This window comes from Hylobates moloch, unplaced genomic scaffold (assembly GCF_009828535.3).
Source record: "Hylobates moloch isolate HMO894 unplaced genomic scaffold, HMol_V3 SCAFFOLD_20, whole genome shotgun sequence".
Taxonomy (NCBI): domain Eukaryota; kingdom Metazoa; phylum Chordata; class Mammalia; order Primates; family Hylobatidae; genus Hylobates; species Hylobates moloch.
In genome coordinates, this window is record NW_026652295.1 from 33352256 (window position 1) to 33376040 (window position 23785).

General features: G+C 43.3%; 1 protein-coding gene across 3 annotated transcripts in view; it reads left to right on the forward strand.

The window, feature by feature from the left end:
- BLTP3A (bridge-like lipid transfer protein family member 3A) overlaps positions 1-23785 on the forward strand; it is an 81562-nt gene that overhangs the window by 21297 nt on the left and 36480 nt on the right. For all 3 annotated transcript variants that reach the window (XM_032141756.2, XM_032141754.2, XM_032141755.2), the window contains exons 2-8: positions 6100-6262; positions 6364-6402; positions 7701-7792; positions 18529-18718; positions 19033-19173; positions 19909-20079; positions 20769-20961. In XM_032141756.2, the coding sequence (XP_031997647.1) occupies positions 6100-6262; positions 6364-6402; positions 7701-7792; positions 18529-18718; positions 19033-19173; positions 19909-20079; positions 20769-20961 (989 nt within the window). The remainder of the gene's footprint in view (positions 1-6099; positions 6263-6363; positions 6403-7700; positions 7793-18528; positions 18719-19032; positions 19174-19908; positions 20080-20768; positions 20962-23785) is intronic.

The window sequence follows — 23785 nt, forward strand, 5'->3', positions numbered from 1 at the left end:
GTCTCTTTGGCAGATTGCAATCCTCTGGCAGAAATGAAACTTGATCAAAATCTGTTTTTCCAACCTGATTTCATCTTAGCTTTTACACTCTGTAACAGTAACAGATGGCCAGAAAATGTTTTCCCACATACTTGAAGTGGAATAAATAGCAGGCTGCCATTAGCCTTTTTAGCTGCCCTTGGACTCTGAATGATATTATCCTCAATTAGGAACACAAATGCTTTTTTTCTGCCAGGGACTATGGGGTATAGAAAGAGAAGTATACGACATAATTATTCTCAAGAATTCAATATCCGGTTGCAGTTTGTGAATTTTAGACTGGCTGTTGAAGATGACTTGGAATAGTTGGTTTTATCATCACATTGCTGCAGTTTAACCCAGTTGTACTCCATTATAGATAGAGAGTTTGAGCTATTTTTCCCCCTCCAGGTGATGAGAGAACTGAAACTTGGGCCTCTTGTATAATTCTCAGAGCTGTGGTTTCCTTGGCTGAGCAAGCCTCCCTAACCCTCCCCAGCAACAGTCAGGCCCATGGAACATCTTTTATTTTTATTTTTATTACTTTTATTTTTTGAGACAGTCTCGCTATGTCACCCAGGCTGGAGTGCAGTGGGATGATCTCAGCTCACTGCAACCTCCACCTCCTGGGTTCAAGCGATTCTCGTGCCTCAGCCTCCCAAGTAGCTGGGATTACAGGTATGCCACCACGGCCAACTAGTCTTTGTATTTTTAGTAGAGATGAGATTTCACCATGTTTCCCAGGCTGTTGTCAAACTCCTAGGCTCAAACAATCCACCTGCCTTGGCCTCCCAAAGTACTGGGATTAACAGGCATGAGCCACTGTGCCCGACCATCTTTGATTTTATTTTTTTAACCTATTCTTTGTTATTGCTCTAAGATGCAGGCAAAATCAGTTAAAGAATTCTTACTGCCTTTTTTGAGAAGCTTGAATAAGGCAGTATCCATTTTTTGTTGACTCCTAAAAGTAAACGGAAAAGTGAAAAAGCATATATATGTTATATCATTATTACAGTCACAGGAGAACCTCCCATGGTGGTCCAGCAGACGTACATGCACCATCAGCAGTCCTTCGAGTGCTTGAAGAACTCTTGGTTGTTTAGTGCTGTTCAGCTTTTGGTGATTACTTGCTTGTATTGTTAATCTTAGACCTGATGGCACAGTATCCTCTGTGGTCTCTTGTCAGCGTGTTGCTATAGACTGGGTGTCCCTGCTGGAATGGTGGTAAATTAGCCTTGGGCATACTTAAGAAAAAGTTTATTAATCTGGTTGAGTTGGTGAAGTGCAGAAAGGTTTTTGATGGAGTTACACTATTAACTTTACCAAAAAAGTTTAGATTCGTTCCCCTTACACAGGTTAAGCAGTCCATGGTAGAGTATAAAAAGCAAAAGAATGTCCTCCAACCACTTCTGAGATACCTTATAAATTTATTCTGTGCCAAGTGTGTTTTGGGGGAACTTATAATATTAAAATGTTAGTAGAAGTAAAAACCAGTGAGCACACCTGGGTTCATACTGCCTCTTCTTGCCCTGTCATCTGGGGCAAACTACTTCATATCCGAACCTCATGCTCTTCCTCTGAGCAATGGGGATAATAATGCATACTTCATGTGGGATATTGCAAAGATTAATTGAGATGTTATGAAGACCCTTCGTTCAGTGCCTGGTGCAAAGTAAAATGTCATTATTATTTGTAGTTTGGTTTTGCTGGTCCAGGCCAGAGAATAATGCTTTTTCCCGCTTGTGGTGTACAAAGTAAGTTGGTGTTTGTTTGTTTGTTTGTTTGTTTTGAGACAGAGTCTTGCTCTGTTGCCTGGGCTGGAGTGCGGTGGTGCGATCTCAGCTCATTGCAACCTCTGCCTTCCGGGTTCAAGTGATTCTCCTGCCTCAGCCTCCCTAGTAGCTGGGATTACAGGCATGTGTCACCATGCCTGGCTAATTTTTGTATTTTTAGTACAGATGGAGTTTCTCCATGTTGGCCAGGCTGGCGTTGAACTCCTGACCTCAGGTGATCCACCTGCTTTGGCTTCCCAAAGTGCTGGGATTATAGGCGTGAGCCACCGCATCTGGCCAAATTATGTTTTAAAAATGAAATTTTCTTTTAGCTGACAAAAGGATATTGATCTGGTCCAGCCTATGGGGCAGAAAGACATACAATTATTATTTTGTTATTTGTTTGTTTGTTTTGAGACAGAGTCTCGCTTTGTTGCCCAGGCTGTAGTGCAGTGGTACAAACTTGGCTCACTGCAACCTCTGCCTCCAGGGTTCAAGCGATTCTCATGCCTCAGCCGCCCAAGTAGCTGGGATTACAGACATGCCCCACCATGGCCCGGCTAATTTTATTTGTGATTTTTTAGTAGAGATGGGATTTCACCATGTAGACCAGGCTGGTCTCGAACTCCTGGCCTCAAGTGATCTGTCCGCCTGGCCTCCCAGTGCTGGGATTACAGGTGTGAGCAACCGTGCCTGGCCTGCATTTTAAAATAAGCATTCCAAAATAATTAAGATCCATGTGATCAGAGGACCATAGTTTGAGATGCATTGCCCTAAAAACTGGCAAGGTTAGGATGAAATGTAATATAATCTGATATACTTCTTTTTGTTAAGGCTTGAAAAATACACTTATCTATATGGAACTGTAAATAGATTTAGATTTTGCAAAGAACACAATGTAGAAATTAGATACTTAGCACTTAGTATAATCACTCAGAGAATGTCAGTGCTAGCTAACAGTGTAACTTATTCTTGACTGTGTTTATGTTTTATTTTATCTGAAGTATGTTTCTCTTTTTTCAGAGAAGTCATCAGTTTGAAAAGGTCTATCTCACTTTTCTTTAAAAGTGGCTGGGCACAGTGGCTCAAATCTGTAATCCCAGTACTTTGGGAGGCTGAGGTGGGAGGAGTGCTTGAGCCCAGAAGTTCCAGACCAGCCTGGGTAACAAAGGGAGACACCACCTCTACAAAAAATAAAAAAAATTAGCTGGGTATAGTGACATGCACTTGTGGTTCTAGCTACTCTAGAGTCTGAGATGGGAGGATCACTTAAGCCCCAGGAGGTCGAGGCTGCAGTGAGCCATGATGCTACCACTGCACTCCAGCCTGGGTGACAGAGTGAGATCCTGTCTCAGAAAAAAAAAGAAAAAAAAGAGACTCAATGGAGGAATAGCATTCCCAACACTAAGTACGTAAATAGATAATTGATAGAAATCTTAGAAAAATTTGTTACAAAATGTTTGCTGTACAAAAGGTATGGAGTAGCATAATGAAAAGCCATACAGTCAGCTCCCAACTTGAGAAATAAGCGTTATCCATACAGTTGAAGCTTCCTGTAGACCCCTCCCCTTACCCCACAGGTAAGCACTTTCCTAAATTTGTCATCCTGCCAATGCATTCCTATGTATCCCTTAACATCATATGGTATTGTTTTGCATGTTCACAAACTTCTAAACATGATTTTTACTATCATTTAAAAATTGTTAAAGAGCTGTTTTCATAGTACCTTAAGTACTTTAGAAAAAAATTGCAAGATAAACTTTTGCACGTCATGATTTTATGGTCCGAGGAAAAGCAAAAACACTAAAACATAGTTTAGTAAAAGGAAAAGATACATATAGTGAAAAAAATTGGTAAATATATAGATATGTAACTCTAAACTGTTAGCATCTAATATATGTAAAGACAGTATAGTTAAGGTTGGTGGACAAAATACAATTCATGATTGGGGTGAAAATAGTGACTATGAGAGGCAGCAGCAGTGAATTACAGGAGTGAGATTAATTTAGATAGTTGGTCTTATAGGAGAGAGGGTTATACTATGAGGAACTGGCCTTAAATTGATCCAGCCAAAAAGATGAGAGAAGGGAACTGGGAGTAGTTAGCCAGCAGGGCAGTTAGCTAAGAGATATGTGGGCCAGCATTCTGTTGGATTAGGAAGAATGGCCAAGACTAAGCCCCTTACCTTGAAGAGCTTAATCTAATTGAGCAGGGGTGGTTATATTATGCATTTGAGAATTAGAGAACATCCTAAGACTCTGTCATATGATTATGACCTAAACATGCATTACAGATTCCAGGAATGGAGAATAAAAGAGTTTAATGTGAGTTGCAGCAGTTAGGGGAAGAAGGCCTCGGGGAGAAGTCTCCAGTTCAGCCTTGCGTGGCAGATAGTGGTGTGGAGGGAAAGGGAAGGGGGGTGGCTGGCGAGAGCACAGCATCGAGGACTGGAGCAGTGAGGAATAGTGAGAGGACTGGCCTGTGTGAATATTTTATTTCAAGACCATTTGACCGATAGAGTTTCCTGTGGTCTGAATTTTGCTGATTGCACACTTACAGTGTAGTTCAGCAGTTTTCATCTGTCCTCAGTATTTCCTTCAAATTAGCAATTGGACCCAGTGGCTTGATGAGATTCAAGTTTAGTCTCTTTGGGAAGACTATAGGTGACTGGTTGTTCTTTTTTCATATCAGTAAACATATGTGTAGGGGTCTAGGATTTCATTTTACCCTGCTTTAATAAGCCAATAATTAGCCTGTTACTGTTTCACATTCTTAACTTCATGTAGCTCCTTCTTCTGTTATTTCAAGTAGTGCTAAAAAAAAAAAAAGTAACAGCTTGCTTCCTGAGATAATAGGTCTCTGTTCCCCTCCCTTACTTTTATCTAGACCATCTCTTTTCTTCATTTCTGTCATCCCTATCTTACTCATTTTTAATTCTTTTTTGTGTGGGGGTCCTTTCCTAGGAAGGAGCTTGGGAAGGTTAGTTTCATGAGTTTATAGGGCTAGACTGTTCCAGCTCCTTGGGGTCTCACTATGGATCCCTTGCAGTGGACAGAACCCTCTCCCAGTGTCAGTTACTGTTGTCAAATCAGTCCCCATTGCTTTTCATTTAATAGTTGTTGGTTATCCTGGGGTTCTTCAGTTCTCAGTTGTCAGATGCCCTTTTGCTTCCCTCCACTCTGTTCTGGACAGCTGGATAGCACTTACGTCTTGTGGCTGTTGATGTTTTTTCCCCCACCCACTTGTCTATGGGGATTTATGAGGATACTTCATATTCTATTTCGTTTTAAATGTTATTCATGGACTTTCTGTGTTGTTATCTAGTTGCTCTGTCTGGTGTTTGTTTTTATAATGGGTTTTGCTCTGTCATCTCAGGCTAGAGTACAGTGTCATGATCATGGGTCACTGCAGCCTCAACCTCAGCCTCCTGAGTAGCTGGGACTACAGGCATGCACCACCATGCCTAATTTTTTTTTTTTTTTTTTAAGAGATGGGGTCTCGCTATGTTGCCCAGGCTTGTCTCGATCTCCTAGGCCCCAGCAATCCTCCTGCCTAAGCCTCCCAAGGTGCTGGGATTACAGGCGTGAGCCACCACGCCTGGCCCTTTGTCTGTTTTTTTTTTTTTTTTTTTGAGATGGAGTTTCGCTCTTGTTGCCCAGGCTGGAGTGCAATGGCACGATTTCAGCTCAGTGCAACCTCCGCCTCCCAGGTTCAAGCGATTCTCCTGCCTCAGCCTCCGGAGGAGCTGGGATTACAGGCATGTGCCACCACGCCCGGCTAATTTAGTATTTTTAGTAGAGACAGGGTTTCTCCATGTTGGTCAGGCTGGTCTCGAACTCCCGACCTCAGGTGATCTGCCCACCTTGGCCTCCCAAAGTGCTGGGATTACAGGTGTGAGCCACTGCGCCTAGCTCCCTCTGTCTGTTTTTATGCGAGGATTCGGAAATATTGAAAGACAACATTGCCATTGCTACAGCTATTGCCCCAGAATCCTCATCGTAGGTTCTTTAGTAGGATGATGACACAATCATAAGTAGAATCATAGGTCTCACCTAATATCTTATATGGTGTAGAGATGATGTGGTCTGAGTGCATTTGTTCTGGCTGGTCTGAGTGTGGTGTTGTTTACAACTAATTGATCATAACCCCAGTTACAGATTTCTGTGTTCCTTCACTCCCACTGCTTCACTTGATTAGCCTTAACAAATGTTCTTTAATTTTTTCTTTAGATTCAGAAGTGTTTTGGCTGTAATACCCAATTAGCAGATTCCCATGGAAATAATAGCTTCTTATCGTTAACTCTTTTCAGGTTCACTAAGAATCTTTCCCCAGACAAAATCAACCTGAGTACCCTGAAAGGGGAGGGCCAGCTGACCAACCTGGAGCTGGATGAAGAGGTTCTACAGAATGTACTGGAGTTGCCCACCTGGTTAGCCATCAATCGGGTCTACTGCAACAGGGCCTCCATCCGGGTGAGAATGAGGGTCAGAATGCTGCTGTTCTCTTCGGCCAGCAGGCCTGCTTTCTGGAGGGTGAGCTACCACAGCCCTGAGACTTTGCTTTCCTCTTTCAGATCCAGTGGACAAAGTTGAAGACGCACCCAATTTGCTTGGTAATGACCTTTCTTGATTACAAGTAATCAAATGGGGATGGCCAGGGTAGGCTTTTAGAAGATGAGGGAGAAAATGATAGGCTAACCCTTTTAGGAATGGTGGGTGTCTCCTTATGTCCCTGTGAGCTTCTCTCTGAGACAGTGTGACTGTCGTCTGGGCTTATTCTGGAACTGCTGTGTGGTATAGGATTAGCACTGGGACACAAGACCCAGGACTTCTCAGTTGTTTTCTTGGTTTTAGTGTAACAATTATGGCTGCGTAGGCTCTACCCTTAGACTTTCCTATTTTCCCTTGAATTTTTTTTTTTTTTTTTTTTTTTTGAGATGGAGTTTTGCTCGTCACCAAGGCTGGAGTGCCTTGGCTCACTGCAACCTCTGCCTCTGGGTTCAAGCAATTCTCCTGCCTCAGCCTCCTAAGTAGTTAGGATTACATGTACCACCATGCCCAGCTAATTTTTGTATTTTTAATAGAGACGAGGTTTTGCCATGTTGGCTAGGCTGGTCTCGAACTCCTAACCTCAGGTGATCCACCTGTCTCAGCCTTCGAAAGTGCTGGGGTTACGGGTGTGAGCCACCGTGCCTGGCACTCCTTGAAATCTTGACAGAGGAAAAATTAGAAGTTTGGTTTGGGCCGGGTGCGGTTGCTCACGCCTGTAATGCCAGCACTTTGGGAGGCAGAGGCGGGTAGATCACCTGAGGTCAAGAGTTCAAGACCAGCCTGACCAACATGGTGAAACCCCATCTCTACTAAAAAATACAAAAAATTAGCCAGGCTTGGTGGCAGGTGCCTGTAATCCCAGCTACTCAGGAGGCTGGGGCGGGAGAACTGCTTGAACCCGGGAGGCAGAGGTTGCAGTGAGCCGAGATCACCCTGCAGCCTGGGCAATAAGAGTGAGACTCTGTCTCGGTGAAAAAAAAAAAAAAAAGTTTAGTTTGGGTTGACTGTTGGACGATTATCAGTTGAGGGCCCTTCAGAAGCTGGTTGATGTGTGTCTTTATCCCAAAAACTGGAATCCCCAGGAAAAATAATATTTCTGCAACTTGGATTTGTGTTTTATCTTTTTGCTCTGAGCTCATCCTGTGCTTGTCATGAGGTTCTGCTGCTAATGGAAATGGAAGGGGGAAAATGAGGACTCTCCTTGCATTTTAGTTCATTCATTCAGTAAATATTTATTGTCTGCCCACGATGGGTATAGCACTTGACTAGGCTCTGGAGCACAGAGATGAATGACACAGTCTGTACTGTCATTGTGCTGTGTGTGTATTTGTGTAAATGCTTAGTTCTCCTTCTATTTCAGTGTCTGGATAAGGTAGAGGTGGAGATGAAGACATGTGAGGATCCTCGGCCCCCCAATGGACAGTCTCCCATTGCCCTTGCTTCAGGACAGAGGTTAGTTGCTTTGAACCCTGTTATTTCCAACATATTAATTGCTCCAGATCCCCTTTTAGTTAAAAAATAAAAACTTTTTATTATGGAAATTTTCAAACTTACACTAAAGTAAAGAAAATGGTATAAGAACCCCCATATACCCAAGATCTAATTTCAACAATTATCAACACTTTGTCATTCTTCTTCCTCTGTTTTTTTTTTTTTTTTTTTTTTTTTCCCTGAGATAGGGTCTTGCTCTGTCACCCAGGCTGGAGTGCAGTGGTGTGATCACAGCTCACTGTAGCCTCGACCTCCTGGGCTCAACCAGTCCTCCTACCTCAGCCTCCCAAGTAGCTGGGACCACAGGCACACATCACCATGACTGGCTAGTTTTTTGCAGCGATGGTGTCTCACTATGTTGCCCAGGCTGGTCTTGAACTCCTGGCCTTAAGCGATCCTCCCACCTCAGCCTCCCCAAAGCCCTGGGATTACAGACGTGAACCACCATGCCCAACGTTGTCATTCTTTTTTCTTTTTCCTGCCAGTTTGTGTATGTGTATGTATGTGCATGTGGACACTATAGTACTTGAAAGCAAATCTCAGAAACCATATGATTCCACTTGCAGATACTTTTTTTTTTTGAGATGGGGTCTCACCCTGTCACCCAGCCTGGAGTGCAGTGGTGTGATCTTGGCTCACTGCATCCTCTGCCTCCCAGGCTCAAGTGGTTCCCCACCTCAGTCTCCCAAGTAGCTGGGACCACAGGCATGCACCACCATACCTGGCCAATTTTTTGTAGTTTTGATAGAGACAGTTTCACCAAGTTGCCCAGGCTGGTTGTGAACCTACCTGCAAATACTTTCATATCATGTCTTTAACAGACAAGGACTGGAAAAAAAAAATATTGCTATCACATTAAAAAGAATTAACAGGCCAAGCACGGTGGCTCACGCCTGTAATCCGAGCACTTTGGGAGGCTGAGGTGGACAGATTACCTGAGGTCAGGAGTTCGAGACCAGCCTGGCTAACATGGTGAAACCCCATTTCTACTAAAAATAAAAACTCCATTTCTACTAAAAATAAAAAAAATTAGCTGGGCGTGGTGGTGGGCACCTGTGATCCCAGCTACTCGGGAGGCTGAGGCAAGAGAATCGCTTGAACCCGGGAGGTGGAGGTTGCAGTTAGCCGAGATTGTGCCATTGCACTCCAGCTTGGGCAACAAGCGTGAAACTCCATCTCAAAAAAAAAAAAAAACCAAGAATTCCTTAATATCATCTAATACCTATTTCATAATCAATTTTCCTGGATTATCTCTTAAATATATACATGTATATATATATATTTTTCTTTTTCTTTTTTTTGGTTTTGAGACAGGGTCTTGCTCTGTCACCCAGGCTGGAGTGCGGTGGCACGATCTTGGCTCACTGCAACCTCCATCTCCTGGGTTCAAGTGATTCTTGTGCCTCGGCCTCCTGAGTAGCTGGCATTACAGGTGCCCGACACCACACCCGGCTGATTTTTGTATTTTTAATAGAGATGGGGTTTTGCCGTGTTGGCCAGGCTGGTCTCGACCTCCTGGCCTCAGGTGATCCACCCGCCTCAGCCTCCTAAAGTGCTGGAATTACAGGCGTGAACCACTGTGACTGGCCTAAATATGTATTTTTTTACAAAACAATATGGATCAAAAGAAGTCCATACTTTATATTTGGGTGATAGGCCTTTTAAAGCTCTTATAATTATATCCCACCACACACACATTTTTAAATATACCATTTATTCTTTGTAGGAATTAGATAATCTTTTCTGAAGAATTTCCCTTGTTTTGTATTCTGGCTGATTGTATCATCAAGGTATCATTGAAAATGTTTCTCGGCTGGGTGCAGGAGAAAATGTTCCGAGGCGGATCACAGGTCAGACAGAGTGAAACCCCTCCATTACCGGGGTGGTGGTAAAAGAAAATATTTCTCATTTAATCTGGTAGGTTTAAAGGCTTGCCCTGATTTATTTTGTTTGCTTTTGTTTTCTTGGTAAGAATACATCCAAAGGGTGAAAGGTCTCTCTCTGGCCTCTTTTCTTTTTTCTTTTTTTCTTTTTTGAGATAGAGTTTCACTTTTGTCGCCCAGGCTGGAATGCAATGGCACGGTCTCCGTTCATTGCAAACTCCACCTCCCTGGTTCAAGTGATTCTCCTGCCTCAGCCTCCCAGGTAGCTGGGATTACAGGCATGCACCACCAGGCCCAGCTAATTTTTTGTATTTAGTAGAGACGGGGTTTCACCATGTTAGTCAGGCTGGTCTCGAACTCCTGACCTCGGGTGATCCACCTGCCCCGGCCTCCCAAAGTGCGGAGATCACAGGCACGAGCCACTGAGCCCAGTCTCTGGCCTCTTTTCTAAAGGCATTAATCCCATTAATGAGGACTTTTCCTTCATGAGCTGAACACCTTCCAGAGGCCTCATCTCTAAAACTGTCACATTGGGCTATTAGGTTTCAACATACGATGAATTTTGGGGAAACATAAGCAATCAGACCATAGCGCTGAGTAACATTTTAGTATATGGATATGCCACAATTGGTTTATCCATTCACTAGTTGATGGTCATTTTATTTCTATTTTTTGGCTATTATGAATAATGCTGCTATAAACATTTGTGTGCAAGTTTTTGTGTGGTCATGTGTGCTTTTCTTTCTCTTGGGTAAATACCTAGTTATGGTATTTAGGGGAGGATTTAACTTTTTCAGAAACTGTCAGACTTTTCCAGAGTGGCTTACCATTTTATATTCTTTGTACATTTTGCATTCTTTTTTTTTTTTTTGAGATGGAGTCTCACTCTGTTGCCCAGGCTAAAGTGCAATGGTGCATCTCAGCTCACTGCAACCTCCGCCTCTTGGATTCAAGCGATTCTCCTGCCTCAGCCTCCTGAGTAGCTGGGATTACACACACCAACATACCTAGCTAATTTTTGTATTTTTAGTAGAGACGGGGTTTCACCATGTTGGCCAGGCTGGTCTTGAACTCCTGACCTCAAATGATCCACCCGGCTTAGCCTCCCAAAGTGCTGGGATTACAGGCGTGAGCCACCGCACCTGGCCTACATGCTTTTACATGTTACATGTTTTACATCCTACTTTTTTTTTTTTTTTTGAGACAAGGTTTTGCTTTGTCATCCAGGCTGGAGTGCAGTAGTGCAGTCACGGCTCACTGCAGCCTTGAACTCCTGGGCTCAAGCGATTCTCCCACATCAGACTCCCAAGTAGCTGGGGATACAGGCATGTGCCACTGCACCCAATTAATTTTTAAATATTTTGCAGAGATGGGTCTCACCATGTTGCACAGGCTGGTCTTGAACTCCTGGACTCAAGTGATCTTTCCGCCTTGGCCTCTCAAAGTGTTAGGATTACAGACGTGAGCAACTGTGCCTGGCCTTACATCCTACGTTTACTCTTTATATATGTTTTTTTGTATGTCATACCTTTACAGTCATTATTCTTCTTGATGTTCATATCTCCCCGTCTTTGGCGAGTTAGAGCATTTCCAAGTGAACTCCTGTGTCCTTTTGACAAGACCCCAGTAATCTTTCTGCTTTTAGATAGAATAAGATGTTTGAGGATTCTTTTATACAACTTTACCCTAGACCTGAACTCAGACATCTCTTCAAGGAGCCCTGATTCCCTTTAGTGAGAAACGCTATTTAGAGACTATTGTCTGCAAAACTGTATTCATTGAGTTTTCATTGCTTTAAGGCCTTTTCAATGTCCAATGCTAGGAAAAAGGTATTTTTAAGAAAGAGAAAAATAGGCCGGGCTCAGTGGCTCACGCCTGTAATCCCAGCACTCTGGGAGGCCGAGGCCAGTGGATCACGAGGTCAGGAGATCGAGACCAGCCTGACCAACATGGTGAAACCCCGTCTCTACTGAAATATAAAAAATTAGCCAGGCATGGTGGCGCATGCCTGTAGTCCCAGCTACTCCGGAGGCTGAGGCAGGGGAATCGCTTGAACCCAGGAGGCAGAGGTTGCAGTGAGCCGAGATTGTGCCACTGCACTCCAGCCTGGCAACAGAGTGAGACTCTGTCTCAAAAAAAAAAGAAACAGAAAAATAAATCATGACAATATCCTGATATTTCTCTATTCAAATAAAAGAGGATTTTGAGTTAACTTTCTGGATTTAATAGTGGTTTTTAAATTCATACACTGAATCATGGCTCCTATCAACAGTAACATAGATGATTTACTTTTTCAAGTTTCAGAAAAACAAAACCATTATAACTATCAATAACACTACTACTGAATGCAGTATCAGGGTGTGTGTGTGTGTGTGCGTGTGTGTGTGTGTGTTTTAATCTTGTGAAATATCTCATTAGGGATGTATGGTCAAAATACTGTTTTTGTTTGTTCGTTTGTTTTGTTGTGTTTTGTTTTGTTTGAGATGAAGTTTTTCCGCTCTTGTTTTCCAGGCTGGAGTGTAGTGGCACCATCTCGGCTCACTGCAACCTCCGCCTCCTGGGTTCAAGCGATTCTCCTGCCTCAGCTTCCTAAGTAGCTGGGATTATGGGCGCCTGCCACCATGCCTGGCTAATTTTTGTATTTTTAGTAGGGACGGGGTTTCACTATGTTGCCCAGGCTGGTCTTGAACTCCTGACCTCAAGTGATCCACCTGTCTCGGCCTCTCAAAGTGCTGGGATTACAGGCATGAGCCACCGCGCTGGCCAAAATGCTGTTTTGAAGTCACTTGAAATCATTCTTTATATGGTTGAATAGCAATTTGACATACAGAAAGGTTCCTTTATTTGTTTAACTTTTAGATGGTTTTTAAATTTATTTTTAGTTATGTAAAATTATGTAGCTCTGAAGTTACAACTGTGAAACGAGGCACATTATATGTACTGTATATATATTTGTATTGTCCCACCTTTTTTCTATACAACATGTAGCATATCTTAAATACTTCTACATTGTTCTTTTCATTTAAAAATATATCCTGGAAGGCCAGGCATATTACGTGGCTCACGCCTGTGATCCCAGCAGTTTGGGAGGCCGACGTGGGCGGATCACGAGGTCAGGAGTTCGAGACCAGTCTGATCAACATGGTGAAACCCCGTCTCTACTAAAAATACAAAAATTAACCGAGCATGGTGGCACGCGCCTGTAATCCCAGCTACTCAGGAGGCTGAGGCAGGAGAATTGCTTGAACCCGGGAGGTGGAGGTTGCAGTGAGCCGAGATCACGCCACTGCACTCCAGCCTGGGTGACAGAGCAAGACTCCGTCTCAAAAAAAAAAAATATATATATATATATGTGTGTACATATATCTATATATAGATATATCCTGGAGATCACTCCATAGAAGTGTGAAGAGATGTTCTTTATTCCTTTTTGTACCTGTAGAATATGCTTATCTTTTGGAGGCAACATAGTTTATTTAGCCAGTTCTCTATTGGTGGATACTTGGATTATTTCCAGGTTTTTTGCTGTTAAACATGGTTCAGCAATAAATGGCCTTGTTCATAAGTCACTTCGTATTTTGCCAGCATAATTTTTTTTTCTTATTCTTTCTTTTCTTACAAGAAAACCAAAGAAGCTGGCTGAGTGCAGTGGCTCATGGCTGTAATCCCAGCACTTTAAGAGGCCTAGGTGGGTGGATCGCCCGAGGTCAGGAGCTTGAAACCAGCATGGCCAACATGGAGAAACCCCATCTTTACTAAAAATACTAAATTAGCCAGGCATGGTGGCACATGCCTGTAGTACCAGCTCCTTGGGAGACTGAGGCAGGAGAATTGCTTGAACCTGTGAGGCAGAGCTTGCAGTGAGCTGAAATTGCACCATTGCTCTCCAGCCTGGGCAACAAGAGTGAAACTCCGTCTCAAAAAAAAAACAAAAAACGAAAACCAAAGAAGCCAAGCCAGCATAATTTAGAAAACACTTTATTGAAATATAATTCACATACCATAACATTCATCCATGTGAAGTATATACAATTCAGTGGTTTTTACTGTATTCACTGGGAGGTACAACCATGACCACAATCAATTTTAGAACATTTTCATCACCCAAGAGAAACCCCATACATATTAGCAGTCACTCCTCATTTTTTCCTGCCTTAGCCCTAGGCAACCACTCATCTACTGTCTATGTCTATTCTGAACATTTATATAAATGAAGTCATATACTGTGTGGTCTTTTGTGGTTGACCTCTCTCACTTAGCATAATGTTTTCAAGGTTTAGGCATGTTCAGGCATAACCTTAAAAAGGAATAAAGTACTGTTATATACTACAACATGGCTGTTTTAGGTAAATGTATAGTCATTTGTGTCTGGCTACTTTAGCTTAACATTATGTTTGTGAGAGACATCCATTTTGTTACATATATTTGTAGTTGATTCTTCCTCATTACTGTATACCATTCCATTACCTGAATATGCCACAATCCATTCGGTTGTAGATGCTTCTAGTTTCTGGTTCTTCTTCTTTTTTTTTTTTTTTTGAGATAGAGCCTTGCTCTGTTGCCCAGATTGGAGTGCAGTGGTGCGATCTCAGCTCACTGCAACCTCTGCCTCCCAGGTTCAAGCGAATCTCACACCTCAGCCTTTGGAGTAGTTGGGAGTACAGGTGTGTGCCACTGCCACCATACCCAGCTACTTTTTCTTTTTTTCGAGACAGAGTCTCACTATGTCACCCAAGCTGGAGTGCAGTGGTGCGATCTCGGCTCACTGCAACCTCCACCTCTCAGGTTCAAGCGATTCTTCTGCCTCAGCCTCCCGAGTGCTGGAACTATAGGCGTCTGCCACCACGCCTCGCTAATTTTGTGTGTGTGTGTGTGTTTTTAGTAGAGACTGGGTTTCACTGTGTTGGCCAGGCTGGTCTTGAACTCCTGACCTCGTGATTTGCCTGCCTCAGCCTCCCAAAGTGATAGGATTACAGACATGAGCTACCGCACCTGGCCTCCCCTGGCTAATTTTTGTATTTTTAGCAAGACAGGGTTTTGCCATGTTAGCCAGGCTGGTCTCATCCTGGTCTCAGGTGATCCACTCGCCTCAGCCTCCCAAAATGCTGGGATTACAGGCTTGTAGAACTCTTCTCTATGATGACTTTGGTGGTCAATCATGACTCCATGTATTTGCCAAAACCCACAGAGCCGGCCAGGCACGGTGGCTCATGCCTGTAATCCCAGCACTTTGGGAGGCCGAGGCGGGCAGATCACGAGGTCAGGAGTTTGAGACCAGCCTGGCCAACATGGTGAAACCCCATCTCTACTTAAAAAAAATACAAAAATTAGCTGGGCGTGGTGGCGCGTGCCTGTAATCCCAGCTCTTCCAGAGGCTGAGGCAGGAGAATTGCTTGAACCTGGGAGACAGATGTTGTAGTGAGCCGAGATCACACCACTGCACCCCAGCCTAGGTGACAGAGCAAGACTGTGTCTCGGGGGAAAAAAAAAAACAAAACCCACGAAGCCATTCACCACAAAGAATGAATTTTCCTGCATATAAGCTAAAAATATGTAGTAAAAGAGAATAGTGCTGCTGTGAACCTTCTTGTGTATATATCTTGTGAACATATGTACACATTTCTATTTTATATACCTAGCAGTAAAATTGCTGGGTTATGGGTTCTCTTTTTGTAAATATTGCTAGATAGTTATTCATAGTGATTGTACCAGTTTTCCCTCTAGCATTGCTCCATATCTGGTATTGTCTATCTTTTCATTTTAATCATCCTGGTGGGTGTGTAGTTGTATCACATTATGGTTTAATTTATATTTTTCCGATGATTGGTTTATTGGAATTTTGGATATTGTCTTTCATAAAGCACTTGTGTAACTGTTTTGCTTATTTATCTTTGAGTTGTCTTTTTCTTATTAATTTGTAGAAGTTCTTTATATATTCTGAAAACAAGTACTTGGTTAGATACATGTACTGCAGATATCTTCTACTCTGTACAGAATACTAAGACACTGATCACTTTTAAAATTTTTTTTTTTTTTTTTTGAGACGGAGTTTCCCTTTTGTCACTCAGGCTAGAGTGCAATGGTACGATCTCAGCTGACTGCAACCTCCACCTCCTGGGTTCAAGTGATTCTCCTGCCTCAGCCTCCTGAGTAGCTGGGATTACAGGCGCCTGCCACCATGCCCAGCTAATTTTTGTATTTTTAGTAGAGATGGGGTTTCACCATGTTGGCCAGGCTGGTCTCGAACTCCTGACCTCAGGTGATCCACCCGCCTCGGCCTCCCAAAGTGCTGGGATTATAGGCACGAACCACTGCACTCGGCCCACTCTTAATTTTTTTTATTATTGAACAGAAATTATTAATTCTGATGTAGTCCAGTATATCTTTTTTTTTTCCACTTTATGGTTAGCACTTTTTGTATCTTGTTTAAGTTCTTTTTCTATCCTAAGGCAGGAAGAGAGTCTCCTATATTTTCTTCTAAAAGCTTTATTGTTTGGCTTTTAACATTTAAATCTCTAGTCCATCTTGGAACTGATTTTTGTTGTTGTTGTCTGATGAAGGTAGGCATCAATATTAATTTTTCTCTGTATGGATATCTGCAAACTGACCATGCACCATTTATTGAGAAAACTATTTTTCCCCCTGCACTGTCACCTTTGTCATAAATCTAGTGACTCTCAGCATGGTTTTGATTTATGAGTGAGGTTGAGGATCATTTTCTTTTCTTTTCTTTTGAGACGGAGCCTCGCTCTGTCACCAGGCTGGAGTGCAGTGGCATGATCTCGGCTCACTGCAACCTCTGCCTCCCGGGTTCAAGCAATTCTCCTGCCTCAGACTCCCGAGTACCTGGGACTACAGGTGTGCACCACCACGCCTAGCTAATTTTTGTATTTTTAGTAGAGATGGGGTTTCACCACGTTGGCCAGGATGGTCTCGATCTCTTGACTTCGTGATCCACCCACCTCCATCTCCCAAAGTGCTGGGATTACAGGCGTGAGCCACTGCACCCGGCCTTTTTTCTTTCTTTTTTTTTTTTTTTTTCTGAGACAGGATCTCACTCTGTCACCCTGGCTTGAGTACAGTGGCGCAATCTTGGCTCACTGCAGCCTCAACCTCCTGGGCTTAAGCGATCCTCCTATCTCAGCCTCTCAAGTAGCTGGGACTACAGGCATGCACCACCACGACCTGGCTAATTTTTAAATTTGTTTGTACGGAGTTTTTGTAGAGAGGGCATCTCCCTTTGTTGCCCAGGCTGGTCTCAAACTCCTGGGCTCAAGTGATCCTCCACTTCGGCCTCCTAAAGTGCTGGTATTACAGGTGTGAGTCACTGTGCCCAACCTCTTTATGTTTAATATCTATTTGCATTTATTTCTTCTGTGACCTGTCCATACTTGGTCCCACTTTTATCAGGCTCTTGCTCTTTTTTCTCTCTGGTTTTTGAAATTCTTTATACATTAGGGATATTAGTTCTTGGTGACATAAATTCCAAATATATATTTTTTTTCAGTTTGAATTTTCAGACCTCCTTTTATCTCTTGTAATGAGCAGTGATTTCACCTACATGTCAAGAATTGCTGTTTTCTTCACATCTAGAGGGACTTTGTGTCCTTCATTCCTCTCCTTTTGCCATTTCTGTCCTCTCACTGTGGAAGTATAGCTAATTCTTTGGGAAGCACAGTTGATCCTTGCCTAGCACAAGTTTGAGCTGCATGGGTCCATGCATATGTGGAGTTTTTTCAACCAAATGCAGATCAAAATATTGCAGGGTGCCACCCACACGGATAGTCGACTTTTCATATATGCAGGTCCCTCAGGGTTGACTGTGGGATTTAAGCAGATTCTGGTATACGAGGTGGTACTGGGGGGTCCTGGAACCAGTACTTTCACATACCAAGGGATGACTGTATTTGACGGAGTCAAGGTGGGATTGATTTTGAACCTCTTATTCACCTGGCTGTACTACTTTTCTTTCCACTACCTTTGCAGAGTATGCTCCATCTTCGGAGATTTTTTTTTTTTTTTTTTTGAGACCAGGTCTTGCTGTTGTGTCTTCGAAGATTTTATAGAAATCCTATGTCTCTTTTCTGTAGTTATACTTCCCCTCACAGACAGTGTCTAAATATTTAGATAGTTTGTGGTCTATAAAAAGATTTATCAATTTATTCTTTCTAACAGGAGGGAGATTGTTTCAAGGTCAACTCTTCCTCTTTTATTCCATTCTTTAAAAACAATTTCTCGTTAAAGAAAGTACTGTCCAGGCGTGGTGGCTGACGCCTGTAATCCCAGCACTTTGGGAGGCTGAGGCAGGCAGATCACCAGGCCAAGAGATTGAGACCATCTTGGCCAACATGGTGAAACCCCGTCTCTACTAAAAATACAAAAATTAGCTGGGTGTGGTGGCGCATGGCTCCCAGCTACTTGGGAGGCTGAGGCAGGAGAATACCTTGAACCCAGGAGGTAGAGATTGCAGGTGGCCGAGATCGTGCCACTGTACTCTAGCCTGGTGACAGAGTGAGACTCCGTCTCAAAAAAAAAAAAAAAGTACTGCAGCCAAGCACAGTGGCTCATACCCGTGATCCCAGCTATTTCAGAGGCTGAGATGAGAGGATCACGTGAGGCCAGGCGTTCAAGGCTGCAGTGAGCTGTGATCATGCCACTGTACTCCAGCTTGGGTAACAGAGCAAGACCCTGTCTCAAAAAAAAAAAAAAAAAGACTACTGTATTACCATTATAAAGTAATTTAAACATCTAGTATAAAGACTGTGCAGAAAGTCTCCCATGATTCTGATTGTTGGTCTACCTCATTTGTTGTAGTGAATATGGCTTTGCTGAAAAGGTGGTGGAAGGGATGTTCATCATCGTCAATTCTATCACCATCAAGATTCACTCCAAGGCCTTCCACGCTGCTTTTGAATTGTGGCAGCTCCAGGGCTATAGTGTCAACCCCAACTGGCAGCAGAGTGACCTTCGCCTTACCCGCATCACTGACCCCCGCCGAGGAGAGGTGACAGCCCCATCATTGTGAAGGGAAAGAATGGGGGAAGATTCAAAGTCGGGCTAATTCTTAAAGGATATTATTCCCATTTTGTGGATTTCCTCAAATGTTCCCCATTCCTGGGAACCCAAAGGCCTTTCTGTCCAGTGTTACTGCTACATCCTTTCCTCAGTTATGGATCCCTGATTCACTGCTTTTTCTTGGTGGGATCCCAACTGAGAGTGCTGGGAGTCTCTGCCTTGCCAGTCTTTTTTCCTGGGACTTCTTGCTTCTTGGTTAATTTCATTCACAGGATTAAGGGATTTTACTTTCTCTCCTTCCAGGTTTTAACATTTAAGGAAATAACTTGGCAAACACTCCGAATTGAGGCAGATGCTACAGACAATGGTGATCAGGACCCAGTCACCACTCCATTGAGGCTTATTACAAACCAAGGCAGGATCCAAATAGCCCTCAAAAGAAGAGTAAGTGTGTTCTCTGGCCTCATGAAAACTTCCATCTCTTATTCTATGAGACAGCCTGGATTTGGTATTCCCTCATTGTTTGGAATGTTATTGGCCCTGGAATGACAGTTGAAGGGGGAAGGCCTATAATTCAGTGTTGCCCAACATCCTCTGGTAATAGAATGTTTCCACCTTCCTATTTTCTTAGTTTTGGAAACTGCAATTTTTACCCATGTGTGGGGACACTGACATAGGCACCTGGCAGTTGACTATTGCTGCTTTTTCTTAATTAAGGAAACTTTAGTAGTTTTGTAAGAAATTGTCTCTCCAAACTGCTTGATACTTTCACATATTGGAGATTGAAAAGCCGCTTCTGAAACTGATTGGGCAACAGTCACTTTGAAAGTTGGAATGGGCCGGGCGCGGTGGCTCACGCTTGTAATCCCAGCACTTTGGGAGGCCGAGGCGGGCGGATCACGAGGTCAGGAGATCGAGACCACAGTGAAACCCCGTCTCTACTAAAAATACAAAAAATTAGCTGGGCGTGGTGGCGGGCGCCTGTAGTCCCAGCTACTCGGAGAGGCTGAGGCAGGAGAATGGTGTGAACCCCGGAGGCGGAGCTTGCAGTGAGCCGAGATTGCACCACTGCACTCCAGCCTGGGCGACAGAGCAAGACTCCGTCTCAAAAAAAAGAAAAAAAAAGAAAGTTGGAATGATACCAGGTGATAAACCTCATGTTGTCTGTGGCTTCCTCAGACCAAAGATTGCAATGTGATATCGTCCAAGCTGATGTTCCTGTTGGATGACCTGCTCTGGGTGCTAACTGACTCACAGCTCAAGGCTATGATGAAGTATGCAGAGTCACTGAGTGAAGCCATGGAGAAGTCAGCCCAGCAAAGAAAGAGCCTGGCCCCTGAACCTGTACAGGTTAGAGATAAAACAGACACCCTTGGTGGGGCTAGGGACTCAGTAGGCCAGACCTAACTCATACTAATGTAGGTGGAATCTAGACTTTATTTGGGAAATTTGTTTTACTTCTGGGTATTTATAGGCTTTGCCTGCACCTCTGATTTTTTATTTATTCTGTTCATTGGGTACCTCCAGTGTATTAAGTATACAGTGCTGGCCACTGGAGAAGAAAAATGGAATACACCTCTTGTTCCTGTCCTTGGGGCTTTCACTGTCTTGAAAGCTGGACCATAAATGAGTTATTACAGTACGGTGTGATAAATGCTGTAATAGAATAAACGATATGCCATGAGAGCACAAAGAAGAGGCATCTCGCTACACAGGCTGAAAGAGAGCATTTAGGGAGGACGTCCTAGAGGAAATGTTTTAGCATCAGTCCACTAAGACCTGGTGGGCAAGAGCTGGGAGGGCAATTCAGAACTATGAACTATATTCCAACAGTTATTAGACTAATTATAAGTAGGCTTTTGGAGTTTAGGTTATATAATTGAAACAGACCTAAGTGAGCTACTAGGCCAACAGTTATGAGAGGGAAGGAACATCTTGCTAAACTGTGGTTTTCTTCAGGCTGGACGAAAGCTTAAAGAAAGCCTACAAAGGATCTTTTCAGGGTCTGGACTTCCTGTTTCTCTCTCTGTCACATGTAGATCACTCCACCAGCTCCCAGTGCCCAGCAGTCCTGGGCCCAGGCATTTGGTGGCAGCCAGGGCAACAGCAACAGCAGCAGCAGCCGCCTCAGCCAGTACTTTGAGAAATTTGATGTGAAAGAGTCCTCCTACCATCTGCTCATCTCCCGCCTGGACCTGCACATTTGTGATGATAGCCAGTCCCGAGAGCCAGGTACCCCATGAGGCCTGAGCCTGGGCTGGGTGGTCCACGTCACTGTCTAGCGCTGGGCAGAGCCTGGGGATGAAGGCTCTTTTCAAAAGACATTGTGGAGTACTTTGGTTGGCTTCCCTTAATCACAGGCATTCCTTGGGCCTCAGCCCTCCTGTGGTAGCCCTGTTTGTTTAAGGCAGTGCTGTTCACCCTTTAGGGTACAGTAGAACCACATGTCATACTTAATAAAATACAGATGTTGGGCCTCTCCCCAAATACCTCTGAATTATTAGAGTCTTCAGTGGTAGAGTTCAAGCAGTGTAAACTTTTTTTTCCCCTCACCAAAGTTCCTTAGGCAATCCTGATGCTTATCAGAGGTTGAAAATGACTAGGGTGAGATTTTAGGAAAGTAAATTCAACTATAGGAAACCTCAGAATTTTTAGATTTGGGGTCAGTTTAAATATTTATTGTGTGTAAATGTTCTCTTCCCAAGCAAGGTTATGTTGTAATCTCGACATACTTAGAACAACTGGCATTATATGTGTGTTTATTCAGAATGAAAAAAATTGACTCATTGCTTTCCTTTATGAGCCCTGGGGAAACTACTTAACCTTCGCTTAACCTGTTTGAGTTTCCACATTCGTGAAATTGAGTTAAATGATGTCTCACTCATTTACCTCAAAAGTTGTTGTCAGGCTCAAATGAGCCAATAGGCTGAATTTGGAGGACCTTGATTATAGGCTAATATTAAGTTTTATTACCCTGCTGCTTGTTTCTTCAAAACTATCTTTGTGTTTCCTTTAAACTCTCCTTTGCCATCAGCTCTTGGTTTTTGATGCTTATATATGGTATTAAATAGATTTTTCTCTTGCTGGCTTATCTTCTCTGAAGGCTTTGTTTACCTCATAATAAGATCTAGATTCGGCCGGGCACGGTGGCTCACGCTTGTAATCCCAGCACTTTGGGAGGCCAAGGCGGGCGGATCACGAGGTCAGGAGATCGAGACCACGGTGAAACCCTGTCTCTACTGAAAATACAAAAAATTGGCTGGGCGTGGTGGCGGGCGCCTGTAGTCCCAGCTACTCGGAGAGGCTGAGGCAGGAGAATGGCGTGAGCCTGGAAGGCGGAGCTTGCGGTGAGTCGAGATCGCGCCACTGCAATCCAGCCTGGGTGACAGAGCGAGACTCCGCCTAAAAAAAAAAAAAAGATCTAGATTCACTGGCCAGGCACAGTGGCTCATGCCTGTAATCTCAATACTTTGGGAGGCTGAGGTGAGAGGATTGCTTGAGCTTAGGAGTTTGAGACCAGCCTGGGCAACATGGCGAAACCTGTCTCTACAAAAAATTTAAAAATTAGCCAGAGATCAGCTGCAGTGGGCTCACGCCTATAGTCCTATCACTTTGGGAGGCTGAGGTGGGAGGATCGCTTAAGCCCGGGAGTTTGAGTCCAGCCTGGGCAATATAGTGAGACTCCATCTCTTAAAAAAAATTAGCCAGGTGTGGTGGTGTGTCCCTGTAGTTCTGGCTACTCAGGAGGCTAAGGTGGGAGAATTGCTTGAGCCCAGGAGCTCGAGGTTGGAGTGAGCCATGATTTGTGCTACTGCACTCCAGCCTGGGTGACACAGTGAGACCCTGTTTCAAAAAAAGAAATAATCTTGAAGTGATTTAAACCCTCCTCTGCTCTCATTCTGAAAGGAAAGAAAGGAGCAATGACAGTGCAAAGATTGTTTTTGCCACCACAGGAAATAATTTGCCACTCACTCATTTTGGAAGTTTGTTACTAAAACAAGTCTTATTTTGTTTAGTTATTGCTTCCAAGTGTTACCTAAAGGCTTTGGGTATTTTTTGGTTTGATTGTTTGTTTAGATTTTGTTTTTAATCCTTTCAGAAGTCCTAATTAAGAGTACATGATTCAGAGTTTCATCCTGTCGCTTGATGAGGGATATTTAGTACTGTTCTCTTCAAGTGCCAGAGTTCTGTAATCCATACTAAGATGTGAGTGACTGTAGCTTCACCATTCATTTATTAAACTGTATTGATCTTTTTGGTGGAATTTAAGGAAGTTTTAGATGAGACATTTTATTTTATTTTTACAATGCAATTATTTATTTTACAAGGAGATTCTGTACATCAGGGAGGCATCTTGAAGTACAACATACCAGGCTTTCATTTCTTCTTTACATTACGATTGTGAGTTTCCATATAAGTTGGTACTTACATGGAAAGGGAACACAAAATCCATTTTTATATACATAAAACAAACACCCAAAGAGACTTGACCCCCAAAATGTCTTGTTTCACTTGAAAAGAACATGAATGAGATGAAAGATGAACCAGATTACTTGGTGACACACAGAAGGCAAACAAGTAGCTCAGGAAATCAAATCCTGTTTCAAGCTTGGCACATTAAGGGTAAGAAAGGTAGTGAAAGAAGGGTTTGAAAATATCTCAAGCCACAAAAAATGCTGGCAGAAGACAGTCTCCAAACCAGTAAGACAGAATGGTTAGAAGAAGTCAAGTTAGAGTTATTGTGTGGCTACCTTATATCTAGACCTCTAATAGACTGAGTGGAATTGTCACCTATTTTCCCTCAGTTATCCCAAGTGTTAGTAAACTTCAAGGAGGCTGGGCACGATGACTTACACCTGCAATCTCAGAACTTTGGGAGGCCAGGATGGGCAGATTCCTTGAGCCCGGGTGTTCAAGACCATCCTGGGCAACATCGCAAAACCTCATCTCTAAAAAACCACAAAAATCAGCTGGGCGTGGTGGCACATGCCCATAGTCCCAGCTACTCAGACTGAAGTGGGAGGATCGCTTGAACCCTGGAGGCAGAGGTTGCTCT